Consider the following 21,913-nt stretch of genomic DNA (forward strand, 5'->3'; position numbering starts at 1 on the left):
TCAAAGCTATCGACAGTTAACAGCTATTCACTGAAGTGGAGGTAAATATCCACTACTAGCCACCGACACTGAGGTGAATAGTTGTTTTAGTATATACTCAAACAGTGACATAATATAGCCCAAAAGGATGACGTTTGACTAGTTTATTCCGTTAACGAGTACAGTTTTCGCCTGTGAGTTGCTCGGAGGTGAATAGTTAACAATTATCCTGCGAAATCGGGGGTTCGCTGTTTGGCGGGGGGGGGTGGAAAAGTTAAAAAAAAAAAAAAAGGGGGGGGCAAAGGATATACGGAGTTTTAGAAGCCAAGTCAGCCGTCGCCAAAAACGCTATCCACTGTTTGAGTATATACTAATTTGAGCTATGGCTATGTATGTACGTTCTATGAAAAATAATTCACAGCCCCACTATATTACCTTTTCAAAATAACGAAAGATGATTTCGTTATGCACATGTCGTGTTTAATTAATATAGTTCAAACTGCCCAAAATATTGACAATATTTAAAAAAGCTTTCGCCGGCATCGGGGCTATCAAACGTGTCAGAAACTTGGTTCCCCGTTAGACTCTGATCTAATTATGATCTATAAGGCTCCTACTCAACAATACTTTGATTATTGTAGCTCCGTATTGGACAGCATAGGCGTGTGTCAGTCTGCGAGACTCCAAAATAGGGCTGTTCGTTTAATCACAGTTTTTCAAACTAAAAACAAAAAAAAAGTTTTTTTCGATCAAAGAAAATTCACTCATTACATCAGTTCTTTCATCATTTGCATGTATTCTTGTTATGTTTGTACGTCATGTCATAAAAAGTCAGAAATTTTCAGATTTTATTTTGATCATCCACTACACACTCATAACATTTATTCTCTTTAGACCCCCCAAGGAGGGAGGAGAGATTTTTTCAGCTTCTCCTATAAAGCTCCGAAAAATACAAAATTTATTTTTCGAAGCCCAGAAGGCCGAAAAATACCTTGAAAAAGGCACTGGTGCAAAAATCACGTGTCTGCGATTTAATCGTGCCTTAAACCGGTATTGACTTTATGCTACATTACCCTTGCCCGATAGGCGTTAGGGAAAAGAGCATTGCAGTCACCCTTTCTCACTTGGCGTAGCTTGAAAACAACGCCTCTGCGCTCACAGAAAGGATCGGCGCTACAGTCTGCTGTTGTGCTATATAGGCGATTTGTTTTTCGGGCTTGTGGTGCTATTTGAATCTCCCGCCATAACACAAGAACCAATCATTTTTCGTTATAATAATACGCACGCGCAATTGTAATTGATGACGAAAAGATTTTGCTTTCGACCCTTTATTTAAATGTACGCGGTTTGGAATCGTTGTTTTACTCACATCTCCCTTTAGCTCTTGAATTTTTCGTATACTGTTCTACCTTTTGTAGTACTGCCTGCACGCAATCGAATGCGCTCGCGTCTGAACTGGCATTTAATGCAACCATGTGAAACCGTAACATTATTCCATACATCGTGTTGCGATGTCACGTAATAATGTCACGCAAAAGTTAATTATGTGAGAGAACACCAAAGTAAAGGAAACCGGTCATAAAAAACTGTGTTAGAGTCTTACTTCATGGGTTCATCGGCAATCAGCTATGGCTAAATTTAAGGGAGAATAGCATGTGTATGTTCTTAAGCATTATAAAATAGAAATCTTCAAAAATCAATTAAAAGGTAAACCACTAGCCGTCTCGCCGGCAAAATTTTTTCTCCGCTTAACACAGGGTGCCATTTAGTTTAGAAACGTCTAGATAAACAACATAGCTTAATCGTTCCGTATATGTAAAAACAGATAAGGTGGATATATTATATACAATAGACAAAAGAAACTGGAGTTAATTTTTAAATATTTAAAACGCTCTCAACCGATTTGCCGTAAGGAAACTGTGCCATCACATCCCGGGTTTTTGTCGGATATTAACTTTACTGCTGTAAAAAGCAACTTTTGATATTCGAAAAATAAAATTAAAAATCATAAAACACGGTCAAACCATGTCTGTGCACTTCCCTCATGTGTAAGACGGATATAAGCATTCCCAAGGAAAAGTAACTGTGTTTGATCTTTGAAAATTAAAAATTGATCGTGACCTTTTTGGTAAGTGTATTTCGGCATCATGTAAAACCCACTGAGCACGGCCTTACCGCGTCGGATCATTTCTCTCAGGTTTAAGATGGATAAAAACTTGAATGCGCAAAAGGAAAAGTGTTTGATCTTCAAATATCTAAAATTTTTTTGAACTTTAAGGTAAGGGTAGTTTGGCATCATATAAAACCTATTTATCACGGCCTTACCGCGTCGGAGCATTTCTCTCAGGTTTAAGTCGGATAAAAACTTGAATGCGCAAAATAAACTTTGTTTGATCTTCAAATATCTAAAATGATTTTGAACTTAAAGGTAAGGGTAGTTTGGCATCATATAAAACCTATTTATCACGGCCTTACCGCGTCGGAGTATTTCTCTTAGCTTTAAGTCGAAAAAAAAACTTGAATGCGCAAAAGGAAACGTGTTTGATCTTCAAATATTTAACATGCTCTTGAACTTTAAGGTAAGGGTAGTTTGGCATCATATAAAATCTATTTATCACGGCCTTACCCCGTCGGAGCATTTCTCTCAGGTTTAAGTCGGATAAAAACTTGAATGCGCAAAAGGAAAAGTGTTTGATCTTCAAATATCTAACATGCTCTTGAACTTTAAGGTAAGGGTAGTTTGGCATCATATAAAACCTCTTTATCACGACCTTACCACGTCGGAGCATTTCTCTCAGGTTTAAGTCGGATAAAAACTTGAATGCGCAAAAGGAAAAGTGTTTGATCTTCAAATATCTAACATGCTCTTGAACTTTAAGGTAAGGGTAGTTTGGCATCATATAAAACCCATTTATCACGGCCTTACCCCGTCGGAGCATTTCCCTCAGGTTTAAGTCGGATAAAAACTTGAATGCGCAAAAGGAAAAGTGTTTGATCTTCAAATATCGAACACGCTCTTGAACTTTAAGGTAAGGGTAGTTTAGCATCATATAAAACCCATTTATCACGGCCTTACCCCGTCGGAGCATTTCTCTCAGGTTTAAGTCGGATAAAAACTTGAATGCGCAAAAGGAAAATTGTTTGATCTTCAAATATCTAAAATGCTTTTGAAGTTAAATGTAAGGGTAGTTTGGCATCATATAAAACCTATTTATCACGGCCTTACCCCGTCGGAGCATTTCTCTTAGCTTTAAGTCGAAAAAAAAATTGAATGCGCAAAAGGAAACGTGTTTGATCTTCAAATATCTAACATGCTCTTGAACTTTAACACAAATCATATGCTTCAAATTGCCGAGTCATTTCGATTCCCGGAACTCACCAACTACGTGTTTACGATGGATGTAAAATCCCTCTATACCGTGATACCCAACCAGGATGGTCTCCTTGCTCTTGAACACTTCCTGAACAAGCGTTCTGTACTTCAACCTCCCACGCATACTCTGCTGCGCCTAGCTGAACTTGTATTGACTCTGAACACATTTGCGTTCAATGGCAACTATTACGAACAGGTTGGAGGGGTAGCTATGGGCAGTATATTTGGTCCAAACTACGCCTGCTTGTTTATGGGTCGTATAGAGGGACAGATCTTCGAACAGTATCCGGGAAGAACGCCAGACCTATTCAAAAGGTGCATTGACGACATCATGGGAGCAGCCTCATGCAGCAAGAGAGAGATTGAAGATTTTGCATCATTTGTGAACAATTTCCATCCGAATTTGAAATTCACGTGGTCCATTTCCGAAGAAGCGGTGTCGTTCTTAGACCTTTGTATCAAACCTTCCGGGCATCGGCTGACAACAACCATCCATTACAAGGAAACTGACACTCACTCATACTTGAATTATTTCTCCTCTCACCCGGTCCGCTGCAAACAATCGATCCCTTTCAGCCAGCTGCTCCGGTTGAAGCGCATTTGCAGTGAAGCCGACGACTTCAATGAGAGAAGCAAGGAGATGGTCAGTCATTTCTTGGATCGCAAGTATCCACCACATGTTGTCAACCAGGCCTTTAATAAAGTCGCATCCATCTCTCGAGAGGATTTGCATTGTTACAAGCGACAACAACACGAATAGCATCTGGACAACAAACAATCCCTCTTGTACTCACCTACCACCCCTCGAATGCACAGGTCAAAAACATCATGACAAAGAATCTGGGCTTGCTGAAAGACGACCCTCAAACAGGTGAAATATTCCAGCCTGTCCGAATTCTGTGTGCATATCGCCGCGACTCGAACTTACGCGATGCCTTGGTTCGGAGCACATTAGGAGACGAAAGAACTGTTGCCGACCGCGCGGATTTTGAAACATCCCCTTGTGCGAGACCCCGTTGTAAGACATGCGATTACACCAACGCGACTCCTGTTATCAACACACCTGGTGGATCAATCCATGTTCGCCAAAGATACACCTGCACCACAACGCATGCGGTATATATAATCCAATGCCGCGCGTGCGCCAAGTGTTACATCGGGGAAACTGGCCGACGCCTGGCTGCCTGGCTGATAGATTCAGAGAGCATTTACGATCTATCGCCATACAAAGCGATGCTCCAGTGGCTGAACATTTTAATCTGCCAGGACATAGCACAAACGACATGCTTGTGTCAGTGCTCCGTGCCGGACTAACTGACACCATGGAAAGGAAGCGTTTTGAGGCAAAGCTAATTTTCCGGCACCAGACCCTGCGACCTCGTGGACTGAATGTGGACTTTAGCTTTATTTGATCCTCTCTAATGTTCACTCTAACAAGCGCGCGCGCTTGTGGCGTACGTTTTGATTTGTAAACTTTCAAATACTTTGATCACGCGCACGTGCTGATTTCCGTTAGATGGCATTTCACATTTTCCACTGAAGAAGGGGCAGTAGCCCCGAAACGTATGGAAACATTTTACTACCATCTGGCGCATTTTTCATTTTCATTTACATTTTAATTATCGTTTTTATTCACTAGTTATATGCGCTACACAGTCGCACGAAATTTCTTTAGAGATTTCTATGTTACTATAACTAAATCACGTGACAACCTACATTCACGTGATCGATCACTTGACACTAGGGTACAATTTTTTACCTGATTTTTTAGGACGTTTTCGATTCTAGTGTTTGACACGATGCGTTTTATGTTAACTTTCGTTAAATTGAATTTTAAAAAGACTATTGAAGCCGAACAAACATGATTCTTTTACTTTTCGTGCCAACGTACGAGACTAGTGTTTTCTTTAAAACCGCTGAGACACTGCCAAGCTCAATTAAATTAAACTACGGTTTTACTGGCGGCACAGGTCTACAAGAATTCTACGGCATTAACACGTCCCTGTTATGTTAACTTTCCGTAAATTGGATTTCGGTTTGACTTTAAAACATTAAACGTGATACTTTTCCCTTCTTTGCAAACAAATGTAACATGATATTTTGTTTTTCTCTTAAATGTATGTAACATGATACTTCTGTTTTGTCAAAAACGTATGTAACTTGATACATTTAGTTTTTGCAAACACGGCGACATCGCTGATAGTTATTTTGCTTAAAATAAAAAAAAAACAATTCTAACTCAAATATTATCTATTAATACATGAAATGGTTTTTCGGATAATGAGATGTTAGGTCACCTTTTCTAAGAAATCAGTATTTCAATATCAAGAATTTTTTGCACATAAACCGCTGTGATATCCACAAGTTTAATTAAATTTATTTGCAGTTTTAAGTTGGCGTCACATAGTCTACGAGAATCCTTCCGCAGGAAGAAACACGCAACGTTTGTGAGAGTCCCAGTATATAACGTAGACTCATCTGAGCATGCATTTAGCACAAAGTGCTTTGTTGCACAAGGAGAGTATATCGGTTTCTGAAACAGATATGAAAAGTAACGTTGGTAAACTTCCCATTTTACCAAGGACAGAGGATCAGGACCCCCCCCCCCCCCTTCACTCAGGAATAATTAATTATTGATATTAATTAATTAATTAATTAATTAATTGACTATTGAAAGTTTACACCTTTAGCGTTAGGGCGTTAGGGGCTTAGTGGTTTGCGGGCGACAAGCTCACACAACCATCACAATAGTGGATTCTGCACTATTGAGGATTTTGAGATGAGGATTTTGAGTTTGCTTGTTACACTCTCGCCATTTTTTATTTAAAAATTAGTTGTTTCTAGTGAATAATTATCAGGGTCTACCAGGTATATGGGATCAGGGATCACAGCCTTGGGATCGGGATCACAGCCTCGGGATCGGGATCATGGACCCGGGATCCCGGGTCACAAGTCATGGGATCCGGATCGGCCAATCAGATGGGATCAGAATGGAATCAGTGATCAAATGTTGCCACATTTTGGGGACCAGGAATCAAAATTTAGAGCTAAAATTTGGGATCAGCGATGAAAAAATATACCTGGTTACGACCCTGAATTATAGTTCTTGGTACTCCTGTTAATTCACGATTGCTCGATACGTAGACGTCGCATTTTAATTCTTTATATGCTCTGACAGTCAATATAAACTGTAAGCTGCTAAAAACTCATATGAGCGAGCATCTAACAAGACTGCTTATATTATTAAACTACGTCTGTTGTAACTTATTAGCGTCTGTTGCCGTTGGCCCATGTTTAATAAGACATGCAAAATAAAATAGATTTTGGCACATTCTTTAAGGCACTGGTTGTTATAGTACATCATAATCTGGATCTCTAAGATACATTTTTACCTCCTTGCTTTTGTATAGAGAAGCACCGTGCATGATTTCATGTTAAGTCGAACCTTTATTACACTAAGGACCTTTATTACATTTAGGACCAAAAGTTATTACACTTAGGACCTTTATTACATTTAGGGACATTTATTACATTTGAGGCTTCAACAACGGCTGTTTTTGAAATAAAATAAATTAGAAAACATTTCCGCATAGGGTGAGTTAATTTTTATTCAGGTATTTTTGACGAATTGAAGCTTGCAAGAGCAGTTCTTTGATTTAATGTTTTCGACTCGTAGATATAATACAATTATTTACATACGGCGTGCAACTTTGACATCGGAGAATCCAGTACTGTTTCTGGAATGTAGCCAAAAAAATATATTTTCTCCGCTTACTAATTCTCTCGACATTGGAACGTTAGTTTATGACCACAAAATAAAGAAAACTTACACTGTATTATTTCAATCTGTTTCAAAGGTGACGTTAATAGTTCTTAACTCCAATTCATACTCGCAAAATTCAATCATTTAATTAAGCAAGACTCCAACTACTCCGGGTAAACCAATGTTCACTACATCCTTCTCCCTGTGTAACTGAATGGTCTCCTTTGGAGACCCCACAGGTGGGCCACCTTTACCTTCAATATAAGGAGATGGCCACTTTTGGATCTTACGAGCTTCACACGATCGAAGGGATCATTTTCCTACCCATGGTATTATACACATAGTCCCAAATGCAAATTAGCCAAGCTGTAGGCATAGCTACCCCCAAAGGAAATGGTTTTTGTTTCGGTGAGTGGGCACGGGCACTGCAATTGCAAATTAGTTTAGCATCCAGGACTTCTCGGTTCAACAAAAGCTTGGTTACCCAGGTGTTGTAAACTAATTCGAAAAACGAAAGAAGATGAAGACTTAGTTAGTTATTGGTTTTATATTTAGACGAACTCCTCTTATCCTATAGCTCATGATATAATTTGAAAAACCACTTAGGAATTTAAAACCAATTGTAATGATTTGTCCATATTTCGGCTAATAAAAGAGGAGGAAAAATCTGTTGTCTTTATGATCAAGTAAAGTGGAATAAACTTTAGTGTTTCAGTACAGGGGATATTCCATTGTTATCGTTGCTTTTTGAAACATTTGCCTTTCTTAATCATTCATAAATTATAGTAACAGTGGCACAGGCTAATTTAGGTTAAAATCCACTGTCTGGTATCAAACCAACTTATGGTCGACGTTCAAAGCTGGTTAAACTAAGGACTGAGCACTTGACAAAATAAGAGTGACCATTTTTCTGAATTTTCATATTTATAAAGTAAATATTATCTGTTAACGTTTTCTTTGCTATCCAATATATTTTGGTGATGTGTTGATTGATTGAAGTCGGACGTTTCACCACCCTTGCTAAGGGCTACAACTAGGCCTTAATTAAAACAACTGAAAAGATAAAAGGCTTTACTAAATTAGAGTTTGAAAACGCCAAAATAAATTACCGGTAAGTACAAATAACTATATTAAGAACGTGAAAACTTATTTAATTTAGTTTGTAACAATTTTTTAACCAGACGAAAAGTACGGACTTTGAACCAGATCTCAGGCAATAGCTGTTATTCGTTTGAGCCTGCGATAATACATTCTTTTGTTTACAAGGTATGCAAACGAGGCGAAAGGGTCAACACGTCGATTAAAACAATGCAGTTTGGATTTTTTCATTTGTATGTCAAACCGCTGAGAAGTGCAATAACACTGCAATGGGTATCGAGTAGTTTGATAAATTTTATCAACCTTATGGTATTTCAAAATTAGCCGAGAAAGAAAATACAGACTAACCTCTGCAAAGGGATTTTTGGAATGTGAAGACGCCGAGGTTCCCATCTCAAGGAACTGTATCTACACTCTTGTAGATTTCCACTTTATCTTAACTCTCGGCTTCTGCCAACTTGTTCAAATTTCATACTGCAAAAAATGAAAAGATTAACACATACAATGTACACATCGTTCATCTACCTGTCACAGTTGCCTGTATATAGCGGCTCTTCCTTTACTGCCCTGCACTCTGTTCTGTATCAAAATATTTTCTATACAGTCAAACCTCTCCTTACGGACGCTTCTATGATACGAACACCTCCCTACTACGGTCTGTTCACTTGGTGGGAAACAGACCAAAATTCAAATACACCGCCGATCTTTTAGGAAGAAGGGGACTAAGTACCACATCAGTTAGAAGATTATACAGGCTTCGCTGGCGGTAAATATTAACTACTTTTTGTTATTGCTGCTTTTTACATTCTTGCAGCAATATAAAAAAGATTTTAAAAAAGAAAAGGCGAGGATGGACAAGGAGCGATTTTTAAACATCCGAATTAAAAAGAGTGTGGTACAAACAAAATTCGCCACTACTGTTTGCAATATAACTTAATATGTTACTTTTTGTCTTTTATTGTGTCGACAATTAGTGCTTTGCGCTAGGAGTGTATACTGAACTATTCCATGCTCGCGTGAAGCATCGCTTGTTCAGGACGCCATGTGTTACAATAAAAAAACAATCCACCTCTGTATAGAACAAATTAAACCAGAGGTCCATGCATCTGATCACGAGGGTGCTTTGAAGTAAAGGTCTTATATCTGCCCGTCATAATAGATAGATTGACTGGATTCAAATCCACTTCACCTCAAAATAAATGCCCCTTAGCAAATCAAATTTGCCTATTTGAAAGGAACACTGTGTTTTCATTACTCATCCACAATTTAAAAATTTTAAACTGACATCTTTGAAATTACAGCTAGGGATAATGCAAGAAGAACATTGATAAAAGAGAAAGAAGTTATTAGTTATTGAAATTACTAAAAATTATTCTTCAAATTATAATGATTGTTCATGTATAACGTACAGGACTAAAATTAACTTTATAATTCCGTTACTTTTCAATAACTTTCCAAGATATCCATGTTTCCTCTCACTTATTTTTATCCCTTGAGTAATTGCGCACGAGTTCGAACTTGTTTATGAGCAAAACTAGTTGTTTCTTGTAACCGTTGGCTGCATGAAAGGGCAAGAGAAGCACTAAGCTAATGATCATCGTCGTATTAAATTTCAGTAGAAAGCTGATATTTCGAGCTACAAATGTTGGTCCTCGTTGAAGCAAGTTTGCTCCAGCTGAAAGTAGTGAAAGTTATCTTTTCTTGAATATGTTACTTTTGGCGCTCAATTTATAAACGGATATTTATGCCTTATTTCTGTCAGAGATATTTTACTAACTAGTACTGAAAAGAAACTTTTTCTCACATTGTGCTGCCAGCTTTATTTCCAAAAGAGATGTGACTGAAGGTAGTTTTCTTACAGGAGATATCATATGTAAACCATTTTTATCCTCCAATCGTCGAAAGACGCCCTTGTTGCTCAGTTGTAAAGCCACCATTTGGCTTTAAATTCTCGCACGCCCTCGTTGACCTTCGCCAAGTTTTAGGTGTCAACAATTTTTTTTTCTCGTTATTAAAAAAATCTCGTTAACTTTCTGGGATTCTCATTCTCCGTGGTCCGTACTTAAAGGGACAGGGTCAGCATTCTTACCGCGCTGACCTGGACACTAGTTTTCACATTTTGAAAAAAGTCCATGGTGGACTTTTTTCAAAACGAACCTTCAGAAATCTGCTGCAATCTTCTCGGTGTTTCACTAAATAAGAAAATTTAGAGAAAAAAAAATACACCGAGAAGGTTGAAGCAGATTTCTGAAGGTTCTATACGCGTATTTTTGATTTCGGGTTGAGGTGGACTTTTTTCAAAACATGAACGCTGACCATGTCCCTTTAAAGAAAACACTAACAACATTAGCTTAAATTCTTTTCTTTGTCCTGAATGAACTCTTAGGGATTCCGCATGAGACCGATCGTGGCGATAAAAGGTCTCGAGAAAAAGGCTAACTAACATAATAAGTATTCAATATTAACTTTTCTTACCGATAAAGTTTAAAGCATATAACGTCTGTGTTTCACCAGAATGAGGGTTCAGGATTTGTATAATTATCCTGACGCTAATATTCAACAAAAAAAAAAATCATACATACAAGAGAGATCATCAAGAGAGTTCCGCTGATGAAATCGTTTTATCGAGCTTATGGCTTCTTCACGGCTAAAAGTTTGCTTTCAATGGAGTAAAAACAGGAACAAAGCAGCTGTGGTAACAGAGTCGACGGCTCTTGTTTTCACAGCTTTTGCGCAAGTTTTGTAAATAGCCATATTATAGAAATTTCGAAATTGACGCTCCATGAAATTAATGCGAATATTTCAAAATTCGCAGTAATTTAAGTCGCATTCATTTTTGTGAGCGTTCAACATTATTACATACGTACAAACTTTATTCAAGATGCAAGAGTTACATGAATATACAAACAAAGCAAAAGATAAAAACAGGCAACTCGAAAAGGAAGTTATGAGGTCATGTAAAAACTCCCTAAAATAATACAAGAAATATCAAAACAAAGATCATTAATTGAAAAATTCAGGTACAATTTGAGCTTGGATTTAATTAGCTGAAGGCTATCAGCTTCCATTCCCAGACCTTATTTTCATTCCAAATACTGGATACTGTCCGAACACATATAGAAACTAGGTAAAAAACTCTTCTCTTTTCTGTACACTATTCAGGGTTAAAGCCGTAAAGATATGTCATCTGCAATAATTTCAGTTTATTTCTCCTTAGAGAAGAGCGGTACAACAGCCAAAATATCTTTTGACATCAAAAATCGCGTTAATTTACCCATTTTTAATTTTGCCCCGTTCCTAGCGTTATTTTCCTTTATTTAAAAGAACATTTCCCTCCAATTCGCGTTCATTTAAGCCGCGTTTATTTCAGACCTTAATTTACGGGTGCGTAATTTTTCTAAAATAAAGTAGATACGAAATAAGTCGTGAGAAAGTGAAAATTAGAAACAGCTGTTGATAGACGCTGTTTTGATTCTCATAAAAATGTTATTTGGTAGATATATTGTTATTACAAAAGCGATAAAAAGAAACCGCTATATTGGACTTTCAATTCATTCGGTTACATAAAAATAAAGCGAAACAATTTTAACAGAAAGTGTATTTTGATTTATAGTTTGTGGGGGCTGAGTTTAAAACATCGTGCCTACAAGTTTTCAGCTAAGAACACCCATCTACGGTATAGGTTTAAGGTGACTGAACACAGTTTTCTAATCTTTGAAGTACCTAGTCTTTATTTTGCTTTCACGTCCAAACCGTTGTACCTGACGAGCTCAAAACTAGCAGGCTGGAAAATAAGCTACTGTAGTTGTAATTTTTGCTTGTCGCTTAAGACCTTGTTGCGTTACCATGACATCCCAGCTAATTCTAAATTAACCAAAAAATTGGATTTCACTCAATTTCAGAAAATTCAGTCATTAGAATTTTTTTTCATCGTTTTTGTACAAAAAACTTGGTAAAATTCTAAAGTTTTAGTATTGAAGTGATAAAGTTTTAACGGAGGGAATTTTTATTTTTTGTTGCATTTAAAATTTGTTTGTTAAGATATTTGTTTGCTTCAGATATTTTCTAATCAGCAGTTTTCGTGCCTTCTAAAGTACAACCTTGCAAAATGTCTTAAAGTTATAATGACTGGTTGGTTAGAAATCGTGCCTTTCTGGAAAGACAATAAAACGACCGATCGCAACTTTTTGGTCAACTGCGCAAGCGTACCATCTAAATTTTGTTTTTCTCAAAGCCTTGGGCGGGCGCGCTTGGACTGCATTGAACACAAAGAGTACGCTGAAACTGTGTTCAGCCGCCTTAATCGACCATTTTAAAGTACTTGTTTAGCGTTTACCGCGAGTTATGGAGTAATATATGTAAACGAGTACATTGGAGAAGGGCAAGTTCTAGTATCAATCAGCTTAAAATGCAAAACAACTAGTATGAGGATCATTTCTTGTTTTGCACTCTATCTGCAGTGCATTTGTGATTTCATTCATTAAAATTAGTTGTCATCCCATCCTTTTCACGGAAACCCTGGATTTAGGACTTCTAGAACATCATGAAATTATCAAAGATTAACACATTAGCCCAGATTAAACCAAGGTTATACCCCCAACATTCGGTTACGTGTATTGATGATTGTCAGGAAAACTGTATTTTAGATGTATTATATAAGTTGGAAACTCCAGCGATAAAATCCTGGTAAAAATTATTATAAGGGATGCCACTGTAAACTCGCCTATATATTTTCCCTTTTTATTGAAAATCACTGCATTTGCGTTTAATCTTCTGAATGCTACGTGATTAGCTTTTTGGTAAACAAACTTAGTAATGAAGATGTAGAGAGTACTTCAAGCACCAGTCTGTCACATGGTATATCTCGAAGACAACCGATATTCTTATTCACGTCCCGTTATGATAATTCTGTCACTGCAAGAACATCCCAGGTTGTCAGGGTACTGTTTTGGTGTCCATCTACTAATCTTTAACTCCAGATTTTAATTTTAAAACTACATCAAATCCTCAATATTTCTTATTTCTCTAAATTTTACAATTACTTTGAGAAAAACGTTTTCCATCAAAACATCCCAAAGATCATCCAAAAATTTAAAAAAAAACACACCTCAAAACACAGATTTACGGGATAAGCAGAGAGTTTTTGGATCGTTTGAAATATGAACGAGGAATTGCCAGTAAACATGTGAAGTGTCGCAAAAATGGCATTCATGTTTACTTCCGCCTTAAATTTAGTAAACACGCGTAAGCATTGCGTACCCTATGGTTTATTCAATTTAACATAAAACTCGTCAAATTTTGTTCGCATTGACTCTGCGAGGAAAGATCCGTAAGCAGTGCTATCATAAAGCTCTTCAAAATATTATACATAGTAACCCACAAGAGGATTTAGTCACCTCTTTGTTTAGTCTGCTCACGCTTAAAATCAGATCGCCATAAATGCATGAATAGTCCTATATTGAGCACAGTCACAATTGCCATTCCAACAGCTGACAACATAAAATGCCAAAATGGTAGCACATTGCGATGCTGTATAACATAATTTGTCATCCAGGCACCAGTAAGGAATCGAAAGTTGACAAATGTTATTAGTAACAATATTCCATTAACCTGGTACAGCAAAGATGTTTTGCTCACTCCATGAAAGTTCATTAATTGTCTAAAATGCAAGAAAACACTGTTGACTTCCATCAGAAGAGAACACACACCAAATGCTATGTACATCTTGTTGAAGATTGCAAGACAGAAGGCACTACACACCTGCAACACAACAAAAATCTATTAGCAAAAGACAAGCACTATGCCTTCTGTTTAATAGAAATCATAAAGTTGAGGAAATATAAAAAATGTCCAATGATGGGAAAAGTACTTTTTGTATGCTCCAATCTTAGGGCTTTATCTCTGGTATTTGTGTTGCTTCTCGAGCTCCCCCTGAATGCAATGCTTGTTCAGTTCCTTCCCCACCCCCTCCCTCCCTCCCTCCCTCCCTCCCTGCATGCATGTAACACTCCACACAACTACTAATTACCATCCCACTTACCACAACATGGTGAAGGAGAAGCGGTAAGGACTTCCTGGCATCATAAATAAGCGTATCAAAGAAGTCATGAAGAAAATAACCTGAATTAGTAGAAACTTAGCTGTGTTCTATTGGAAATCCGCGAATCTGATTGGTTCTCCCACTGTTTTCTATTCGCCGATAGAAAACAGTCGCGCGCGCGAGTAGCTTTTTAAGTGGTAAATTTTCTTATTTTTTGTCTTCAAAGTGCACAATATTGTATGTTGTGGACTACAATCCTTTAGAGTTTCTACTAAAACAATTAGACTACTCGCCCTCGTTTTCTATGAGCGATAGTCAACTCGGCTGCGCCTCGTTGACTATTTGCTCATAGAAAACTCGGGCTCGTAGTCTAATTGTTAAATGGAAGTGAAATTTTACGTTAGAGTAATGATGAATAGTCTTAAAACACTCCTAAAGGCACTTAGTCAAGGTCCCAACCATGTAAAAACGCCGAAATCGCAATATTTCAATATTTGATTTATAACTCGCAGGGTTGTTCATTCGAGATAATCCGTGAGAGTAAATTGTGCATAGATTATAGGTGCTGCCAGTAAGATCTTCATATAAACACATACCAGTGGACATTGCTACAAGCACAAAAGCTTTGCCGCTCCACGCAGTTAACATATCTGTCAACATAGATGGATCGTCAAAAAAGCTGTAACCAAGATCAAAGAAACAATCAATCGTGTGTTGTTCATGATCAAATATATACTAGTTATGCAACGCTTTCGAGTGGTATACTATGGAATATCCCACGAGTCACTTGTATTTTCTTCGTATACACACTCGCCTAAAGGCTCGTGTGTATACCGAGAAAATACAAGTGACTCGTGGGATATTCCATAGTATACCACAAGAAAGTGTTGTGTAACTATTTTATACCATGCCATAGAAAATACGCTCACTAAATTTCATCGAGAATAAGATCGCAGCGCACGATGGAAAGGTTGGGTTGAATACCGTCGAATATACATCGGCTTTCCTGTATTCTGATTGGCTGTATTTTCTATGGCATGGTATAAATATCTGTACGGTAACCTTGTTAAAGCTACACCAGGTTAAATAAATGATAACAAGTAGCCTCACCTGTAAACTGACAGAACAGCAGATATGCAAGAGTGTATAAATGAAACAGATACATTTCTGAACAGCCAGATTTTTCTCGGAGTCGTCGTTGCGAGTGACGAAGGGATCGGTGTATAATTCGTCAGGAAGAAGTGCAGTACTCGAAAAACGACAAAAAATCCCAGTATTTCATAGGAACCATCAGGTAAACGAAAAACGTCTAACATTTTATAAACGTTTTCATGCAAGAGTGCAAAGAAAAACAAGAATTTTGAATTTAAAAAAAAAACAGCTGAGTAAATCGTGCAGTGAGTTAACACGTCCCAGCCTCTCGTTGGCTGTGAGAGCTCTAGTCGTGACGTCATGCTTTACTGTTCTATTGGTCGAAATGTTATGGCTTGATCAAACCGGATGGACACAGGATTTAACAGACCGAACCAGAAAGAATAATCGGTTGAAAAAAAGCGAAAAATGGAGTTACAAAATCCATTTATTTTCGGACATGCACAACAATGGACAACAATTTGAATGTTTCAAATTGTTGTCCATGCCTGTTCGCAGGCTACGCGACTCGCCGCTTTATTCATTCACGTGTATAATTATGTGGCGATGATTATGCAACGATCAACGAACCACCCGTAAACTTTCTTTATATAAACTAGCGAGAGCCGGAGCAAATGTAGAATGTAGTTTCCCGTGGTTCGCTGGGTGTAAAAGCGTGTTCCAGGCATTCGGTTAGTTGGAGAACAGCGCGAAAAACGGGATAAGCGCCAAGAACAGCGAGTGAAAAAAAAACCCAACACATCCGTCCACTTATTATTTTTTTCGCTCGCCGTTTTTCGCGCTGCTCTCAACTGCGTAACCGAGCGGCCTGGAACAAGCTAGGGTGTCAGAGACTTTTCTGCCGCAGTAAGAACGTACGCAGTCCTTAGAGTGCGATAGATAATGACTAAAAATACTTGGCGGTTAAAATCGGAAAACTTTTTTCAATCTCGAACACCTCCAGGTGCCGCTGCATTTCGTCATTATTAACCCTTCAAATCCTAAGGTTCTGGTATTTTTAAAGCAGTTTTCTGGGCTTAAGCTAATCTGTCGAATTTCGTGATTGCATATAAGAAGTTCAAGTAAAAATGTGTGCTGTTTCAAAACACTGAGGGCTCAAATTTTCATTGTGACGATGATTGGAACGCCATAAACATTTGTATCGAAACATGGTGGTTCATGAGTTAAGTTGTCTCTCTGGCCGTTCTGTAGATGGATTCCGAGACCTGCCAAGGCAATTTGGACAACTTTTGACTTCCAAAGAATGCGTTCGGTGCAGTATATCGCTGGTAGGATTGGGTGGCTCGACACTTATAAAAATGTATGAAATAGAGGTGAGTGGACTTGCATTTCGCCGAAACGGCTGTATTACCCAGGCATTCCTTTCGGTCACCAATAAGGAAATTACAGGTTTGCAAGCATTGCTCTAATCGAATGGTAATTGCTCAGTCTGCTGAAAGATTGATGAGAAGTTTTCTTAGTGAACGGAAAGAAATAGGTTTGAAGTTTGCTGCAAATGTACACTTTTGGATTCGGAATTATTTTTTCATTAAAAAAATTACAGACAAAGATGTGCGTTTTCTGTTGTTGTCCCATGAAGTAGAAAACGGGCATTTTCGGATTTGCTGCAGAACAAACAACCATATACAACGGAAATCTAGAGCTGTAGTCAGTTAGTTGGCTTTTAAAGCTTTGAAAATTATCACTTTGCCATAACGAGGGTTCGTTACTATCATGTGTCCAGATATGTGAAAGCTGCAGATTTTTTAATTACTGCTGGTATTTTCAACGCAAATATGCGTTGTTAGGATCTAAAGTGTTAAGAGAAGGAAAACAGGGAGGACAAACGAGCAACTGCCACCCTCCACCCCCCCCCCCCTCCCGCCCCCTCGTATCCCTGGAAACGCCAGGCAAGGGATACGAGGAGCGCGTTTCAAACAATAAGTTAAAGTCTTACAGAAAAACCTCTTGGGCCGAAAGGTAAGTTTGCTTTTGATATCAAGAAACAGAACTGTATGTGCATGGAATTTCCATTCAACCACACTAGCTTCTCAGTAGTCTTTGGGTTTTTAGGGGGTGCATGGGCTTTACGGCCAGGAGGGCGAAGACTGTTTTTTGTCAGGCCTCTACCCCTTGATCAGTGTGGCATGGTTGAATATCTGGGGCCAAGTTCGCAGCCAGCATAGCCCTGGAGTTACTTTCTGTGATAGCTAACAGTTCTTTTTGCGTCGTAATTACGGACGCGAGATCCCACGATTTCCCTTTCGCGCCGGCTCTAAAAGTCGCGAAGTTGCAGAAAAATGTCTTGAATAAAAATATTGCAAAAAATGTTGTAAACAGTCGTTTAAAACTAAGTTCCGCGACCTTCAGGGCAAAAACGTTAGGTAAAAAAAAACTGATTTTTCGATCGCGGAAAAAAGTACAGTTCATTATAACACGACGTAAATTAAATAAATTAAATAAATTTCAATGCAAATTCAGTCTGTGCATCAATGACCGCCAACAGTTCGGTTACAAAATCAAGCCGATTTATTCAAGTTAGATCTTATTTATATTTTATATATTTTTCATTTTGTGGGTACTGCGAAAGCTTTGCCTTGTGGAATGGGTTCTCGCTCGCAGTCAAGAGCAACCTAGAGCCCGTAATGTTGCAAACAGTAAAAACATCAGTGTTGTCAAGCATCGCGGGGAGAAATACGGCTATTGACAAGGTGAATAAGAAGTAGGACCAGCAGTTTTTATTAACTACGTATAATACTGTTTACTTAAACTTAATGTTACAACACGCACATTAGTACATTAGGATTAAAAAATTAAAAAAAATTAGGCATATATTTTATATCTAGCTTCTTGCTACTTTCTTTGATGAAACAAATCGCAGTTAACTATTTAGTAAATAAACTGACCTTGTTCAGTATTTGTCTAATAGTCCGAGCATGGTCAAATTACACCGTGGTGTGTACGACGTAATAGATCAAAGTGCTTCATTCAGAAGACATCAAATAAACATTCGACAATGTTTCTGAGATTACGTCGTAAAGAGACATGCACTATGATTACGTCGTAACATGAGACACTGTAAGATGAGCATTGAAACGTGCAAAATGTGTCTGGACGACTAAAATAAATGTCTTCAAAGTGTTTTGAATAGTAATGAACACCATTATAGTGTATAGAATGAGATGTGGGTAGTGGTCTCATCAATGTAGCAGGCATTACAGCCAGCACATGTGAATTTATAAATGACACGCGAACGGAGACTCTGCGGCACTGTATCTTTTACGCTAAACATGTTTCTAAACTTAAATGCAGAATACACTAACTTAATATGGGTTAGATCAGTTTTGCAATACCGTTTGAGTAGTTGTCTTAATTTAATCTGGGCGACTCTAAATTCAGCCAACACATGTTATGCAGACGTTTTGCCTGATTTGAGTGAGTCAATCTACACATTTGTAGAAGTCATTTTTTTGGAGATATAGTGAATAATCTTGTCAATAACCCAAATGGGAAAACAGTTTTTCCGCAAGATAAAATCAGCTTCGTAATGTCTTGATGGAAACTAACCAGAGTGTTATTGATCTTTTAGACCCTGTCCACTAATGTTCGAACTCATCCTAATTTGTATGATAAAGAGGCAAAACTGAATTAGTTAGTAAGAAGACCAGTGAAGGTCATGTTGCAGCTATACATGAACGTACTATGAAAATAATTCACAACACCACTAAATTATTTTTCAAATTATATATTTTGGACATTTTAATTTGAATTAAGTCTCTCATTTTAATTGATATTTCATTGACTTTTGAAGGAAACCGTATTTTCACTAGTGAAAAACCAAACTTTCCGGAGAATCAAGAAAATTCACTTTATAAGAACAAGTGCTGCCGAGTTGTAGCTCAGCTCATTTTGTTTCCTTCAGAACCTTTCGATGTTAATTTTACAACAGTCAGGGTAAAAAGGCATAGCTCAAGACACGCCTGGTTATTTTTAGACCGCTATGAAAACGCACGGCAGAAAAATCTCCTTGTAGTAACCGAAGACATAAGATGATGGCTGTCAGACTAAACAGACCGCATACACACTTGCGCATAGCTAGGGAAGCAAAGGCCTACTGTGAAAGTTATGATGTGGAATCTTATTACAAAAGCTTTGTAAATAGAATGCTATGTAGCTATGTATGTACTAACAGGTGTAGGAATGATCTAATCGATACCTTTACGGCGGATCTTTTCACAAGTTAAGTAAAATCAAACTTGTGTGGCTTTTAGTGCTTGTAAACAAATCAGTATTCACAAGCGTTACCTTTTGAGCGCCTTCAAGAAAGCAGTCTTTTACAACACTACGCCCACGAGATCGTGTGAGGTGTCAACGTGAAAACCGTTCTAACCGAATACTTTGCTTATGAGGGGGTTGATGGTAATAACGTGCGAAAAAAACTTTCACATCGATCCTAAAATAAACCATCAAGGTGTCATATATTCAGATCAGCTTGACCGTTTTGTCGGCACATTCATAAAATAAACTCAACTGAGGGCCTGTTTATAATATGGAGAAAAGTTGTCCCTGGTAGGAGGGTTACCCTCCATAACGAGCCACCCCGGGCAAGGGAGTGAGTCGTTTATATGAGAAATTGCAAATTAAAGTTGGCTTTAGGGGCAGGGTGACCGTAGGTGGAGAGTCACTCGCTTTAAAGGTAGGGTGACCTGGAGAGCTCAACTTTTTTCCATATAAACAGTTGGTCGTTCCTGATGTTAGAAAAGGTGATATTGGATGCTTTGAAACAACTCTCGTCAGTCTTTTGAACCGAGCGGGCCACGTTTTAGCTCGGTCAACAGGGACAACTTTTATCATATAAACGCTCAGCAAAAGATGGCTCGGGACAACTCTTCTCAATATAAACAGGTCCTGAAATAAGTACCAGTAAAATTAACCATGCAATTCACAGCTGTAGGTGTTACTTCGACATGATCATGAGCACGATGAGTAGAACCTTTCTTGTTCAGATAGTGCAAACGCTTTTATCACAGTCCAACTATATTACAAATGTTACGACAAAAATTCGTTCTGGAGTTAAAACTTGAAACTATATAGTTACCAGAGCAATTAATATTTCTTTCCAAATTATCTCTTCAATTGAGATCTCTCAGATATTTTTGCTGACAATACGAATCCACAAAATAGATTTTCATTGAAAGTCCTTAAATATATATCAAAACAAGCTAACAAAACATGAACAGGTGGGCAATTGATTGATACACTCGCATGAGCGTTTACAATTTTATCGTGTTCGTTTTTAGCATCTCTACCACATTTTTATTATCTTACACTTGCTAACTTTGTTCTCTTTGAAAGACATGTGTGTTCTAATCTTCCTACATTCTTTGTACTCTTCGCACTCCAAACTATTGTACACATAACGTGTCTGTCTTTAAATGTATTGATTTGCAAGCTAAAACTTTGGCGCGGTTTGTGTATACTGTAGTAAGAAAAGGCGGGACTGCCACTCGAACGACCTAAGTTAGAGTTATTTGATACATTTTATGTCACAAGAATGCAATCAGTGGAGCCAAACCTGCAAAGTCAGTTTTTTCGTGCTTTACATTTCAAAGTCGTATCGGTACTTCTGGTGGATCAAGTGCCCTTAAGCTCAAAATAGGAAATGTTTGAGGAATTTGTGGTGGTTGTCCTCAGGGAAGTGAGAACTAACAGTAAACAGGTAAACACAAACTTGGTCAAATGTCTTCTTTAATATTGACAATAAGGTTTTTTTGAATTAAGCAACAAGTGCAGTTATTTAATGACAAGAAATCCCTGTTACATGACACAATTTAACGTAAAACGCGTCAATTTTGTCTGCATTAACTCTGCGAGGAAAGATCCGTAAACAGTGTTGTCAAAGCTATCAATAGTCTAAGCTATGGTTATGTATGTATCTACTATGAAAATTAATTCACAATCTTCCCTGACTGTATAACTTTTCAAATTAACGAAAAGTGATTTCGTAATGCAAATATGGTTCCAAATGCCCGAGTCTATGCAAACTGCCCAGTGTTTTTTAAAAGAAGAAAGGTCTGCTTTCAGCTTCTTTGATTTGAATGAGAGCTTATCGTGAGACTCCTATATTGGCAATATTTAAAAAAAGCATCCGCCGGCATCGGGGCTATCAAACGTGTCAGAAACTTGGTTCCCCGTTAGACTCTAATCTTATTTTGATCTATAAGGCTCTTATCCGACAATACCTTGATTATTTAAGCTCCGTATGGGACAAAACAGGCGTGTGTCAGTCTGCGAGACCCCAAAATCTCCAAAATAGGGCTGCACGTTTAATCACTTTCTCTGACTTAAATCTTAGGATCTTAGCTGATCTTCCATTTCACTCGGTGACCTTGGTTGGGATTGTCTGGAGCGAAGCCGTTCAAAGCAACTTGCAATTATTCTGTTAAAGACTCTCCACAATCTTTCTCCGACTCGTCTTTATAGTAACACATAATCTAAGAAATTAAAAAGATCGAGTACCGAGTACCAA

General features: G+C 37.9%; 2 protein-coding genes and 1 long non-coding RNA gene across 3 annotated transcripts in view; all 3 read right to left on the minus strand.

Annotated features, from left to right (window-relative positions):
• Positions 1-21,913, minus strand: part of LOC144643643 (uncharacterized) — a 93,243-nt gene that overhangs the window by 36,055 nt on the left and 35,275 nt on the right. The window lies entirely within an intron of this gene.
• LOC144643647 (uncharacterized) lies at positions 318-10,854 on the minus strand. The gene is made up of 3 exons (XR_013568946.1): positions 10,796-10,854; positions 8,562-8,687; positions 318-700 (listed from the first exon to the last, which is right to left on the minus strand). It is a non-coding gene; the product is annotated as an uncharacterized LOC144643647 (long non-coding RNA).
• LOC144641872 (TLC domain-containing protein 2-like) lies at positions 13,416-15,569 on the minus strand. Its single transcript, XM_078500882.1, has 4 exons — positions 15,364-15,569; positions 14,850-14,932; positions 14,254-14,333; positions 13,416-13,973 (listed from the first exon to the last, which is right to left on the minus strand). Exons 1-4 carry the CDS (start codon positions 15,567-15,569, stop codon positions 13,602-13,604), a joined length of 741 nt encoding a protein of 246 aa, XP_078357008.1. The 3' UTR covers positions 13,416-13,601.

Source organism: Oculina patagonica, chromosome 2 (assembly GCF_052425735.1).
Source record: "Oculina patagonica isolate OP01 chromosome 2, crgOcupat, whole genome shotgun sequence".
NCBI classification, from domain to species: Eukaryota; Metazoa; Cnidaria; class Anthozoa; order Scleractinia; family Oculinidae; genus Oculina; species Oculina patagonica.